We start from the raw sequence: 13,037 nt of genomic DNA, 5'->3' as shown, positions 1-13,037 counted from the left end.
TAGTCAAAGCTATGGTTTTTCCAGTAGTCATGTATGGATGTGAGAGTTGAACTATAAAGAAAGCTGAGCACCAAAGAATTGATGCTTTTGAACTGTGGTGTTGGAGAAGACTCTTGAGAGTCCCTTGGACTGCAAGGAGATCCAACCAGTCCATCCTAAAGGAAATCAGTCCAGAATATTCATTGGAAGGACAGATGCTGAAGCTGAAGCTCCAATACTTTGGCCATCTGATGTGAAGAACTGACTCATTTGAGAAGATCCTGATCCTGGAAAGATTGAAGGTGGGAGGAGAAGGGGACGATAGAGGATGAGATGGTTGTATGGCATCACCAACTCAATGGACATGAGTTTGAGTAAACTCTGGGAGTTGGTGATGGACAGGGATGCCTAGCATGCTGCAGTCCATGCGGTCACAAACAGTCGGACATGCCTGAATGACTGAACTGAACTGAACTCTGCCCAGGCTACAGTCCCTAGTTTTTCCATCAAACACTATCTAAGTGGTGCTGTGAAGATGTTTTGTAGATGTGGTTAAAATCTACAATCAGTCCACATTAACTGAGAGATTTTCCTAAACAATCTGGATAGGTCTGACTTAAGCAGTTGAAAGGCTGAAAGCAGAAGGGAGGCTGTTCTGAGAAGGAAGAAATTCTGCCTCAGCAGAAACTGACAGCAACTTCAGCTTGTGCCTGTGATTTCCAGCCTGTCCTACAGGACAGCCCGCCCTCTGGCCTTCAAATCTGCACAGCCAGCCCCACAACCATGTAAGCCAACTCTTGCAATAGATCTCATAATAAATACGTTTTACTAGTTCTGCTTCCCTGGGTTAAATCCTGACTGATACACCCGTGAAATATTTATTTTTTTCTTTTTGCATTAAATCTAACTGACTGCACCTTGACATAGAAGGTAGACACTTCTCCTAAAGGTTCTCTTTATTATGAATTGAGTGCAGCTAATTATTTTCACAGTAGATGTGAACATGCTTTTAATTCAACATTTTCCATTTTGCTATATCTTACCTTTCCATTTCAAAAGAAACTATTAGATGTAGATTTAATGACAACCTTCCTTTGTAAATCAACCTTCTATTGTAACTTAAAAATAAATATATTTATCTTTTGCATATAAGTGAAAAGGAAAATAAAACCCTCGTGTCTAGTTGGCAAAAATTGAAACTCATCTAAAAATGAATGATATTTTCTAAAGATTTAAAAGTAGGTTTTAGAAAGGCCTTAGATTTTAGAAAAGTACAGTATGAAGTCATTCCATCAAAACAGAAGCAAATATTGTCACTGATTTGCCAGTGACAATCTGATTTCAAATGACTTAGCAGGAAAATTTTTATAACTCTCCTAGACAGAATGTCATTAAACTGTCTCTTAATACTAGTCTTTTGCCAAGTTTCATTTCATCCTTAATTGCTCTGAGAACTTCTAAAACCAGAATACAGTTACACACATAAAGGCTTTGAGAGCTAATTTGAAAATAAAAACCCAGAGGAAGTAGGATTGAAACTAAACTCAGATTTTAATTGAACAGAAAGTATTATTCATGACAATTTTTTTTCTAAGATAAATGAAGTAGTCCTTTAAAAATACTCCACTTTTAGAAATGTTAGACATTTATTCATTTTCTTACTGGTAGCTCTTTTCCTGGCTGTAATAAGAATATGCACAAATAATTGTACATTTTGATTTTGAATATTACAACCCAAAATTCAAAGTGATTTTTTCATATAGGTTAGGTACCATTGTAAAATAAATTAATTTTAATTACAAAGGACTAGTACCCATTAATATCTAAGAACTGTATTACCATTTACTTGTAATAACAAACATGTGCTTTGACATTTTCATTTATTATTATAAAAACTGAGTTTTCAATGAAGACTATGGTTGTGAAAATCTGAATTAAACAGTCCTTTAAACATTAAAAATCATGGAAGTATAAAATAGCAAGCAAGTGAACATTTTTCCTGTGATATATACATAAATATTTTCATGTAAACAAAAGCAAATATTAAGTTAAGTATCCTTGTCAGCAACTGAAATACATAGATTTAAATGGTTGTTTTATTTTTTCCATGCTTCCATTGAACACAACTGGCGTAAAGAGCAATAGGAATTGGATGAATCTTTGCATTCCCCTTACTCTTCAGGAGGTTACATACAATAAAGATACCTCTCATCTAGAAAAGAAAATATGAGAGGAATCAGATTCCAAAAGGCATCACTTTCAATTGTGAAGTCATCTTTTCACTCTACTTTGAAACTATATGTTTTATCAGAACTTTGCGGGTTGAAAGATGATAAAGCTGACACTGGAGCGATCCAACACTAACACACGTGGCAGCAAATTAGGCCAATGATATACAGATTTTCCTCTAAATGTGGATTATCCATGCACTGGGAGATAAGGGCTTCCAACACAAATCAAACATTTTTTGGACAAAACAGACAATTTTTAAGTGGATATATTTCCCACAGGAGTGTTTCTTGAAGTATGCCCCACAGACCATCTGAACCAGAATCAGACCACATACTCAACAAATAAAAGTGGGCCTTGGTGGGCCCAGTGCCCCTCTGGGGCCCTGGTGACCTGTATTTATTGTTAACAAGCTCCCCTGGGAAGATTTAAATGCAAATGAATATTTGAAAGTTTGAATATCACTATTTCAGATTATTAAGGATTTCTTTTGACTCTTTCTTTTGACCACAAACACTTCATTATCTCTTTCCTGCTTCTTACTTATTAGCCTGAAGGAAAAAGAAAAACATTTCTGATGATGTCAGCCAGTGGTGATAACTCATAGTGGCATTTTTTTCCATCAAGAAAATACAGAATAGGCAACATATGATACTACACCTAAATTCTTCAAAGCTATACCATAGCACTTTTTTTTTTAAGCTTTCAAAATGTATATGTGATAAAAATGTTCAAAATGTTTGTAAACTGTCATCTGATCAATCAAGACAATCCAGTAGAAAGAGAACTGCTGTTTGGTGTGGGTGCTGAATTCTCACAAAGGACCCTCTTGGTCATCTTTCACAAACGCTGAGCCTCTTAGCAGTGAGCTCTTCCCAACGCTGCACTGCCTACCAGCAGAACTGAAGTTACCTGAGGATTGCTCATAAAAACAGGACAAAGGAAACAGCTGTCTCAACTCCAGCGATGAAAGGTGTCTCAAGATCTACTACCAACATGTAAGATGAATACAGATCACACTGACTTTCCTCAGATAAAGTCTAATTTCAAATAGACTTATTAATATCTGCCTAAAATCTAGCTTATATTGAAAATGGAAACCATGATACACTTCAACGTGCTACTAGTATCTACTACAGTGTTTATGCTCTATAAGATCCCAATGGATAAAAGCAATTTTACCTGTGAATAATATAAACAAGAAACCAAAGAGGTAGGTGAGTCTCATCAGAAGATGATCTCAAAACATGTTGAATAACATGCTTGAGTCCCCAAGGACAAGTTAACTGGAAAATGAGTCCCAATAACAAGATCACTGCCTCAAGAACAGTGTTTCTTGGGTCTTTCATGATGACATCCACCTCCCAAACACCTAACTCCTGCCATGGTGCCACATGCTCTTCAGACATTCAATTTTAAGAAACATCTAAAGAAGTAAAATGTAAGAAAAAATAATACTGGAGACCAAAGAGTGATGCTGATGTCAGCTGAGCTCTTCAAAAAATCTCTACTCTCACATTACAATTGGAAAAGATCTTGAAGATTCATCTAGTCCAACTCTCTGGTTGTACAGCTAAAGAAACAGAGGCTCACTTCCCACTGGTGACAAAGCATGACAATTCTGAAAACATGCTATAAATCCAAAAGAAGTTCATGGTTAACTTGACTATTTATAAAGTCCATGATGTAGCCAGCAGGCTACACTTTCAGCACTTACGGCCTTAGTCTGAAGCCCCATCTCTGGGGGCTGTCTAGTTCCTAGAATTGGAGAGAGAGGACACCGAAGGCCCCGGATACACGTAGGGCAGATTATCAGCAAGATAAGAAGAATTTGAAACCCTAGACCTGCCCCAATGAAAACTTGCTCAAGGCTCAGACCAGGGTTTCTGTTCACCTCTAAGTATTCACATTCTTCAACAGCCAGCTCTGCTCTGGGCGAGCACTGGGGCAACCACAGCATTCTGTCCAGAACATTGAGAAATACAGCTGGACAACTGGAAACATCCAAACCTACAGGGCAAAGACCTATAGACAGCTGTATTTAACTGCTCGATAATGGTCACTTGTTTTGCAAATCAAAAATCTGCCTTATTTCCTTATACCCTTATCTAAGATTTTTAAATTCCACTTTATAAAGGAGGTTATGAATGATTTTATTTTTTTCCTTTCTATTTTCCAGACTTTCTGTAATGTAATTCCTTTTGGTAATTAAAAGAAAAAAAATGAAGCTATTTTTTTTTTAAAGAAGGTTTCAGTCTAAAAAAAAAAGAAAGAATACACATAGTTTCCCTGTTGGTCATGGAACTTCCAAACCTGAAGGAGGTGTCTGTGTGGTATAGCAGAACAGCAGTCTCAGGACTCAGATGGATTTTCTGACCCCAGCTCTACCACTAACCTTGGGCAAGGTTTAAGTCTCTTTGAGACTTGCCTTCTTCGTCTGCAAAAGGAAGAAATAATAACCTCCCTCACAGCACACTGTGAGGATAAAATGATGCACAGCGCCTGGCTCCTGGTAGACGTCTAATTAAATGGTGACCCTTTTCCCTACTGAACTCAGAGAATCGGTGAGTAAAAGGAATCAGCACAGCCCCCACCAGCCACAGGCTCTCTGCATTTCATTTACATTTTTGAGGGTGCTCCATCTTCTCAACTCTGCCCTATTTCTCTAAAGATTCACTATTGTGCTTAGAAAAAGTTCTCTATTTTTATGTTCTCTCCTTTAAAACTGTACATGCAGATAAAACATTTTTTTAACTATCTTGCTAGAAATAATGCAATGTTTCCTAAAGCACAACATGTCATGTATAAAAGCAATTCTGAAAAACATGACTGAAATAGTCTGTACATTGTTTCTTAAAGTGCACCAAAGTAAATATTAATGACCTTTAAAATGTCACTCACCCCCTTGGGTTATTTTTCTTAAATAAAACTAACTATCTACTGAGATGTATGTGGTTTTTGGCTCCGATGTGATGGCAAAAAGCAGCAGTGTCTTCCAGGAAAAAAAAAATTTGATAAACTCAACTAAGCATATCTTAGCAGCATACAATATACCTAAAATTCAATGTAACTTCAGGCTCAATAAAGCACAATCCTGATTCCTGCTACAGAAACAAAATCAACTGAAGTTACAGAAAACCATCTCCCCACCCTAAATCAAGGATTTCTCTTGAACCCTGGAGGTAACACTTGGGATCACTTCCCTATTGTGTATCCCTGGTAACAGACTTATAACTAATCACCATCCTTTCTTTACATTGCACACATACACATATATACATACCCTATGAATAAAACAACAAAGTTTAAGTGGAGAAGCCATGAGAAAGAAAATTCAAAGTCAGATAAAGAACAGCCATCACCCAAAATGTCAGGCAGTTCCAATATTCACACCACCGTCCGATGTTCCCCACACACATAGACAGCACTGGGGCGTATCCGTCGCCGTGTGTGACCAGGGAGCCGCGGCAAAATCTTGAAGGACTTAGGCATCATGTCCAAGCAGGCATCGTGGAATTTCTTAATCCTCCAGTAGTAAATCAGTGGGTTCAACGCAGACTTGAGGTAGCAGAGCCAGAGTAGCCAGGTGCTGATCTCAAAAAAGTTGTGCTGATAGTAAAAGTGCTTGCTGAACGTTGCCACAAGGCTGTAAGTGGTGAATGGGGCCCAGCAGATGATGAAGACAGCGAAGAGAATCAAAATGGTTGTGAAGGCACGCGTTTTAAAGCCCATGTCAATGCTCATCTGGAAGGGTCTCTGGAGACTCATGAGACCCAGTTTGCTGGCCTGGCTGAGGCATATACCTTCAGGGTAGCTGTGGATCCTCAAGGCATTGTGCCGAAGAGTATTGAGGATGCCCATAAAGGAATACAGGATCACCAGGAAGGGCAGGAAGAAAGAAATGAGAGAAATCAAAATCACATAAGCCTGGTAACCCGGATCGGTTGTGTACCCAAACACACACTGTGGGGCTCGGGAAGGTATCTGCAGGTCAGGGTTCCCTACTGCCAAAGGAAAAGCTACACAAAAAGAAGTTGCCCAAGAAACTGCAATGAGAACCTTAGCCCTGTATGGATTTAGCTTATCCTGCCTCTGGACTATAATAAGAAACCTATCAATGCTAATGATGAGCAGGATGGCTACTCCCTCTATGACAAACAACCAGAAAAACATAGCAGATACCCTACAGAAGAATTTCCCGAAAATCCATCTGGTGGTAAGAATAGTGACCAAGGCCAAAGGCATGTTCAGCACTGCAAGCAACATGTCTGCAAAGGCCAGGCTGGCCAGGAGGATGTTAATGGCGGAGCGCATGGCAGCTTTTTGGTAAACCATGAGGCAAACAACCAAGTTGCCAAGAAAAGACACACACAGAATAAACATCATTAGAGCAGAAAGGATGATCTGGAGAGGCAGGTTGAGGCTCTTGGAAGCTGCTGGTGTTGGGGACACAGCTGTACTATTCACTGTTAAGGAACTCATCCCAGTGGGAGCCAGGCTTTCAACACTGTATCTAAGCAGTGGACCAACGCCAGGGTACTGGAATGGTGGAGGGACTGTAATATTCATGTAGGTGTTTTCATAAACTACAAACGTTGTGTTGGATGCCCCAGTATGGGATGCCGTCAACACTGCGGAGACGACCATGGTTTCAACAGGATGGAAGCTAGAGTTGTCAGAGATGTGAGTGTTCTTCAAGCATTTTAACACAGAGCAGCAGGATCAGGTTTCACTGATGAGCTTGGAAACATATTCTGGAAACGGGAGAAAGATGTCCATCTTCCATAGGAGTCCTTTTGCCTGAAAACAAGTCCAAAACACAAAAAAATAAATGGGAGTGAGTTTTGTACATATCATTTAACTCCTTATTCTTCATCCTGAAGGACCTATTTTACTTTTTTTAACTCTTTAAAAATATTTAAGTTTCTAGACTAGTCATCACTAAAATATTGTTCTGTTTTTAGTCAACTATAATGGAAACTTCATGACTTCCATATATAAAGTGAAAGTGAAAAGAATAAAAATGTAATACTGCCTCAAACGCCAGAAGTATTACCTTACAGTTAATTTTTCTTTCAAATTTCCAGGATCAGCATAGCCTTTTCACAGTTACTATTAATACAGATTTTATTATCTGTTTGTCCTGAGAGTATTAACAGTTTTCTTGATAGCTCTTTGGTACGGGTTTATATTCCATTCTTAAACTAGCCCGAAGCTAGCTGACAAAGAACCCTGAAATCAGTTTCCTATTTAATACATGATAATCAAACACTTTTGCTTCCCCAGCTTCACAAGTAGACACTACCCTTATTTTCAATGAGGGTCTGAAGCAGTTTTCTGGCTCTCTATTTTATTTGTGTTTTTTCCCAGAATCCTACCACTCTACTGAAGAAGTTCTTCAAGAAAAGAAGAAAAATTATCTGTAAAATGTCTTGGTCATATTTTGAAGACTTCCTTTCTTTTTCCAAAGCTCTCTTTGATCCTCATATTCTCTCTTCTTTCCCATGCCCACCCATTTCCATCCTTTATTTTCTGAAACAAATACTTCTATCTTCTCAATTTCTTTTTCCTAAGATCAACCTTACTGTAATGCCAGCAACTCGATTAAAATGTCAACCAAGAAATAAAGGATTCTAAAGAAGATGACTGGGAAAATATTCAGGTGTGAAGAAGAATGCACTCTAGAAAACTTACAAAGATATTTCACTTCTTGCTCCAAAAAGCTTCTTATCACCTTTCTCTTCTCCTTACCCCCAACTTCTTAACAATTCCTGTAACCCGTGAGTTTTCTGTAAACAACTTTCTTAATCTATTATCTTCCTAACCTACTTTTGTGATGTAGGTTTTTCCTTCCTTACTGGAGAGGTAACTTAAACCTTTCTAATTATAAAGAACTCTCACTGGATGTCTGTGTAGATTCCTTTAACAAATCCAAAGATTGGGGATGGGCGAATTACACAGTAGTTTGCATGCATGTGTGTGTGCTAAGTCACTTTAGCCGTGTCTGACTCTTTGCAACTCAATGGACTGTGGCCTCCCAGGCTTCTCTGTCCATGGGATTCTCCAGGCAAGAATACTGGAGTGGGTTGTCATGCCTTCTCCAGAGGATCTTCCCGACCCAGGGTCAAACCTGTGTCTCTTGTGTCTCCTGAATTGCCAGGCAGGTTCTTTTCCACTAGCACCACCTGGGAAGCCCCATATTAATTGTTTAAGATGATGCCATAATTTTCATTATTTGAACTTACAATTACTGAATGATTTTAGGAGTAAGTGCCAGAAGTCCATTTATTCATTTCTTGTAGTATAGAGGGTAGAAGCATTTCATTTGTGAGACCCAAGATCCAGCACTTTAACCAAATCATGGGCTCTCTAACATATTCCTCTCTCTCCATAATCCCCAATTTGCTGTCCAGGGCTAACCATATGAATAAGAATATTCACCTATTTGTTCAAAATATTAATTTTACTATATACTTTCAATGTTATGGGCTTCACTCATACCAGCTCGGATGATAGAGAATCCACCTACACTGCAGGAGACTTGGGTTCAATTCCTGGGTTGGAAAGACCCCCTGGAAAAGGGAGTGGCAACCCACTCCAATATTCTTGCCTGAAGAATCCCAGGGACAGAGGAGCCTGGCAGGCCACAGCCCATGGAGTCACAAAGAGTCCGATACAACTGAGTGACTAACACTTCACTTCACTGCTATAGCTTAATTTCTTTGTCTCTACAAACAGGTATATTTTCTAAGGAAAACATACCTGGATAAGATGCCCCACTAAGCCAGTGACTCTCAAACTTTATTAACCACAAAGGACCGTGGGGAAAGTCTCTTTATAACTATATAATCAGCCCAAGTCTCTTTATAACTTCACAAATATACATACAAATAAGCATAAAGACTGTGCTTACTGCATACCTCAGCCTCAATATGATTCTATCTCTAGAGAAAAATCATAAATGTATATCTTAGGCAAATGTGTATCTTTAAGCCTAAAGTAATAGCTGTAACTGCTTGATTAAAAAAGCAAATATATCCATCCTGAAGGAGCACACACTTAGCTTTCTAAAACTCTTATTTTCTAGACCATGCTGAGAACAAAACCAAAACCAAACAGAGCCAAAACAAAAATTTATTGTAAAAGATGCCTTTTAGGTTGTTCTATGTGCATATACAGTCACAATATTTTACTGCTGTTTTAAAAACTTCTAACTCAATTCACTCAATTATTCATCCATCAAATATTTATTTCAGAGCCTACTATGAGCCTGCCTGCCTCCTGAGACACCTGTTTGCAGGTCAAGAAGCAACAGTAAGAACCGGACATGGAACAACGGACTGGTTCCAAATTGGGAAAGGAGTACATCAAGGCTCTATGTTGTCACCCTAGCTTATTTAACTTCCATGCAGAGTATGTCATGCAAAATGCTGGGCTGGAAGAAGCACAAGCTGGAATCAAGATTGGCAGGAGAAATATCAATAACCTCAGATATGCAGATAACACCACACTTATGGCAGAAAGCGAAAAGGAACTAAAGAGCCTCTTGATGAAGGTAAAAGAGAGTGAGAAATCTGGCTTAAAACTCAGCATTAAAAAAACAAAGATCAAAGCATCTGGTCCCATCACTTCATGGGAAGTAGATGGGGAAACAATGGAAACAGTGACAGACTTTATTTTCTTGGGCTCCAAAATCACTGCAAACAGTGACTGCAGCCACAAAATGAAAAGATGCTTGCTCCTTGGAAGAAAAGCTATGACAAACCTAGACAGTGTATTAAAAAGCAGAGGCACTACTTTGCCGACCAAGGTCCATCTAGTCAAAGCTATGATTTTTCCAGTAGTCATGTATGGATGTGACAGTTGGATCAAAAAGGAGGCTGAACACTGAAGAATTGATGCTTCTGAATTGTGGTGTTGGAGAAGACTCTTGAGTGTCCCTTGGACAGCAAGGAGATCAAACCAGTCAAGCATAAAGGAATATATGCAGATGTCCTGATCAGAAAAGATCCTGATGCTGGGAAAGATTGAAGGCAGGAGGAGAAGGGGACAAGAGTGGAAGAGATGGTTGGATGGCCTCACTGACTCAACGGACATGAGTTTGAGCAAGCTCCAGGAGACGGTGAAAAGACAGGGAAGCCTGTCATGCTGCAGTCCATGGCATCGCAAACAGTAGGACATGACTGAGTGACTGAACAATAAAAATGAGCGAGGCACTGGAGAAACACTGATGAACAAATGATTCCTGAATTTCTGCTTAAACTAGACAAACGAACCATAGACCCTGCTTCTCAAAATTACACCAAAATGACAGTATAGGGATATGAAAGATGCATTAATGGATAGAGTTTTTGTAAATGTTTTAAGGCAAAGGCAGATGGTGGTGTGGTAACTGAACAGAGCAGAACAAAGAACTTTTTATCTTCAATACTTCCTAAGAAATATGCTTAGAAGCTGAAAAACTCTGTAGATCCCCAGAGAAGCTGTAGGTGAGGAGATACCAGGAAGTACTTTAAGTTTGGGTGGGGCAGAAAACTGGGAAATTGACTGAAAAATCTATATACAGAGCTATTGGAACCCCACTCTAGGTTTGTGGCTCATCTCCAGCAAACATATGAAAGAAGATACCCCCATGCCAGCAGCCCAAGTCGCTGGCACAACTGAAGCCAATAAGCACAAAACTTTAGCGAATCAGTGCACGGCTGATCACAGCAGGACTGGATGGGTGTCTACACATTCAGCATGAGATCCTAGCCCCCTTCTCCACCCTGTTGCCAGAGGCCAGCAGCCAGGCATACATTACCAGGCAGGACTGAAGCACTCATCTTTTCCAGTAATTAAAAACTCCCAGAGGAAAAAAAAAATACTCTAGATACTAACCTTTCATGGAGCCTCAAGAAAAATGCCAGCTTGGTGCCCAGTTACCTTGTATACTGAAGCCCATTTACTGTCAAGCCCAACCCATGCACACAGAGCTTCCAATCAGCTTTTCAATACCCATTAAATATAAAAGTTGAATTTCCCAAATATATAAAGAGTCTATGAAAGGCTTATGTAAAAGCAATGTTAAGGTAAACACTGAGGAAGATCTGAAATTTCTAATGTCAGAGAGCTTAACATACATGAACTTAATAACGCTTTTGCCCTGGTATCTATATGCTCTTCATTCATTGTACTCCTGGCTGAAAAATTAGGACTTCTGAATACTCATTGTAACTATGTCAAAAGATTCTTTCCTCTTAGAAATTCTTATCAAGTACATTGTGACCTGCAGTTTCTTTGAATTTCACAGTAGACTAAATCAAAGTTTTATACTTAAAATTTGCATTTCCAGAGGAAATGGGACAGTAGCAACATAAGAACAGTAGAAAATTAGCTTAGGTTGGTAATACTTGCTTAGCAGTCCTAATGTTTAATCTGAACTAGTCTTTATTTGCCATTTGTTGGGTACTCTTATTACATATTCCAAGAAAAAATTAAAATTATATGTGAAGGTGCACGTTTATATATATATTCATACACACATACATACATATACACACCCCACATGTAAACCTCAGATATGGCAGAAATTATTGAATTTATGATTCTTTCTCTTGTCTCAAGTATCTACAGAAACAACGCAGGGGCAATCAGGTTAGTGATACTGTAAAGTGTTTCATGTTTGGAGAATGCGGAGATGTCACAATTAATGGGGCTTCAGGGGCTGGAACGGAGAAGGCAATGGCACCCCACTCCAGTACTCTTGCCTGGAAAATCCCATGGATGGAGGAGCCTGGTGGGCTGCAGTCCATGGGGTCGCTAAAGTCGGACACGACTAAGCGACTTCACTTTCACTTTTCACTCTCACGCATTGGAGAAGGAAATGGCAACCCACACCAGTGTTCTTGCCTGGAGAATCCCAGGGACGGGGGAGCCTGGTGGGCTGCCGTCTGTGGGGTCACACAAAGTTGAACACGACTGAAGCGACTTACAGGGGCTGGAATGGGCAGTGAAGGCCACAGAATTCTTGCAGTCTTCATCCTTCAGTCTTAAACTGCTATTTCAGTGCTTTAGATATTTGTTTCATTGAAAAGAGTATATTCTCCTTAGAAGGCAGATTGATTTTATAAATCTCATTGTCCCCTATGGCTACTATGCTTTGCACACAGCTCAATACATACATGGTAAATTAATCTGCCCTGCGTGCGTGCATGCTTAGTTGCTTCAGTCGTGTCCAACTCTTTGTGACCCTAAGGACTGTAGCCCTCCAGGCTCCTCTATCCATGGGATTCTCCAGGCAAGAATACTGGAGTGGGTTGCCATGCCTTCCTCCAGGGAATCTTCCCAACCCAGGGATGGAACCCATGTCTCCTGCACTGCAGGAGAAGTTTTTACTGCGGAGCCACCAGGGAAGCCCTTATTTGCATTATGTTTTATCAAATCAGAGAATTTCTTCTTTTCTCTTTTTATTATTTATGTTATATGCACATAATTTCATTTAAAAAATCATCAAATTGAGTTTTAAAATGACAGTCAAATCTTATACTACCTTTCACATTCCACATCTGGTTTTAGAGGTAGCCATTTTTAACTATTTTAAAGTTTTTTTTCAAAAGTACTTATGTACCTAAATAACATGAAGAAATTGATACTTTAATCAATATTATATATGAACTCCTGATTTCCTGTTAGGATAGTAAAGGTTTAGCTGCCATAGCACCTCCCAACTTACTTCTTATCTCTTCATACTACCAAAATATTTATTTGAAAATTCCGAAGGACAGCAGAAGTTAGTGCATCTATTAATATATTTGCACAAATAGTATATTTACTGATAAGCCAAAAAA

General features: G+C 39.1%; 1 protein-coding gene across 1 annotated transcript in view; it reads right to left on the bottom strand.

The window, feature by feature from the left end:
- Positions 1-1,511: 1,511 nt before the first annotated feature.
- The window catches only part of GPR63 (G protein-coupled receptor 63), a 68,396-nt gene continuing 56,870 nt past the window's right edge, over positions 1,512-13,037 (bottom strand). The window contains exon 2 of the mRNA XM_005210862.5: positions 1,512-7,008. Coding sequence (XP_005210919.1) covers positions 5,596-6,855 — 1,260 coding nt within the window. The 5' untranslated portion in view covers positions 6,856-7,008 and the 3' untranslated portion in view covers positions 1,512-5,595. The remainder of the gene's footprint in view (positions 7,009-13,037) is intronic.

Source organism: Bos taurus, chromosome 9 (genome assembly GCF_002263795.3).
Source record: "Bos taurus isolate L1 Dominette 01449 registration number 42190680 breed Hereford chromosome 9, ARS-UCD2.0, whole genome shotgun sequence".
NCBI lineage: Eukaryota > Metazoa > Chordata > Mammalia > Artiodactyla > Bovidae > Bos > Bos taurus.
The sequence above is the reverse complement of the archived record's forward strand: the minus strand, read 5'-3'. Positions and strand labels throughout refer to the sequence as shown.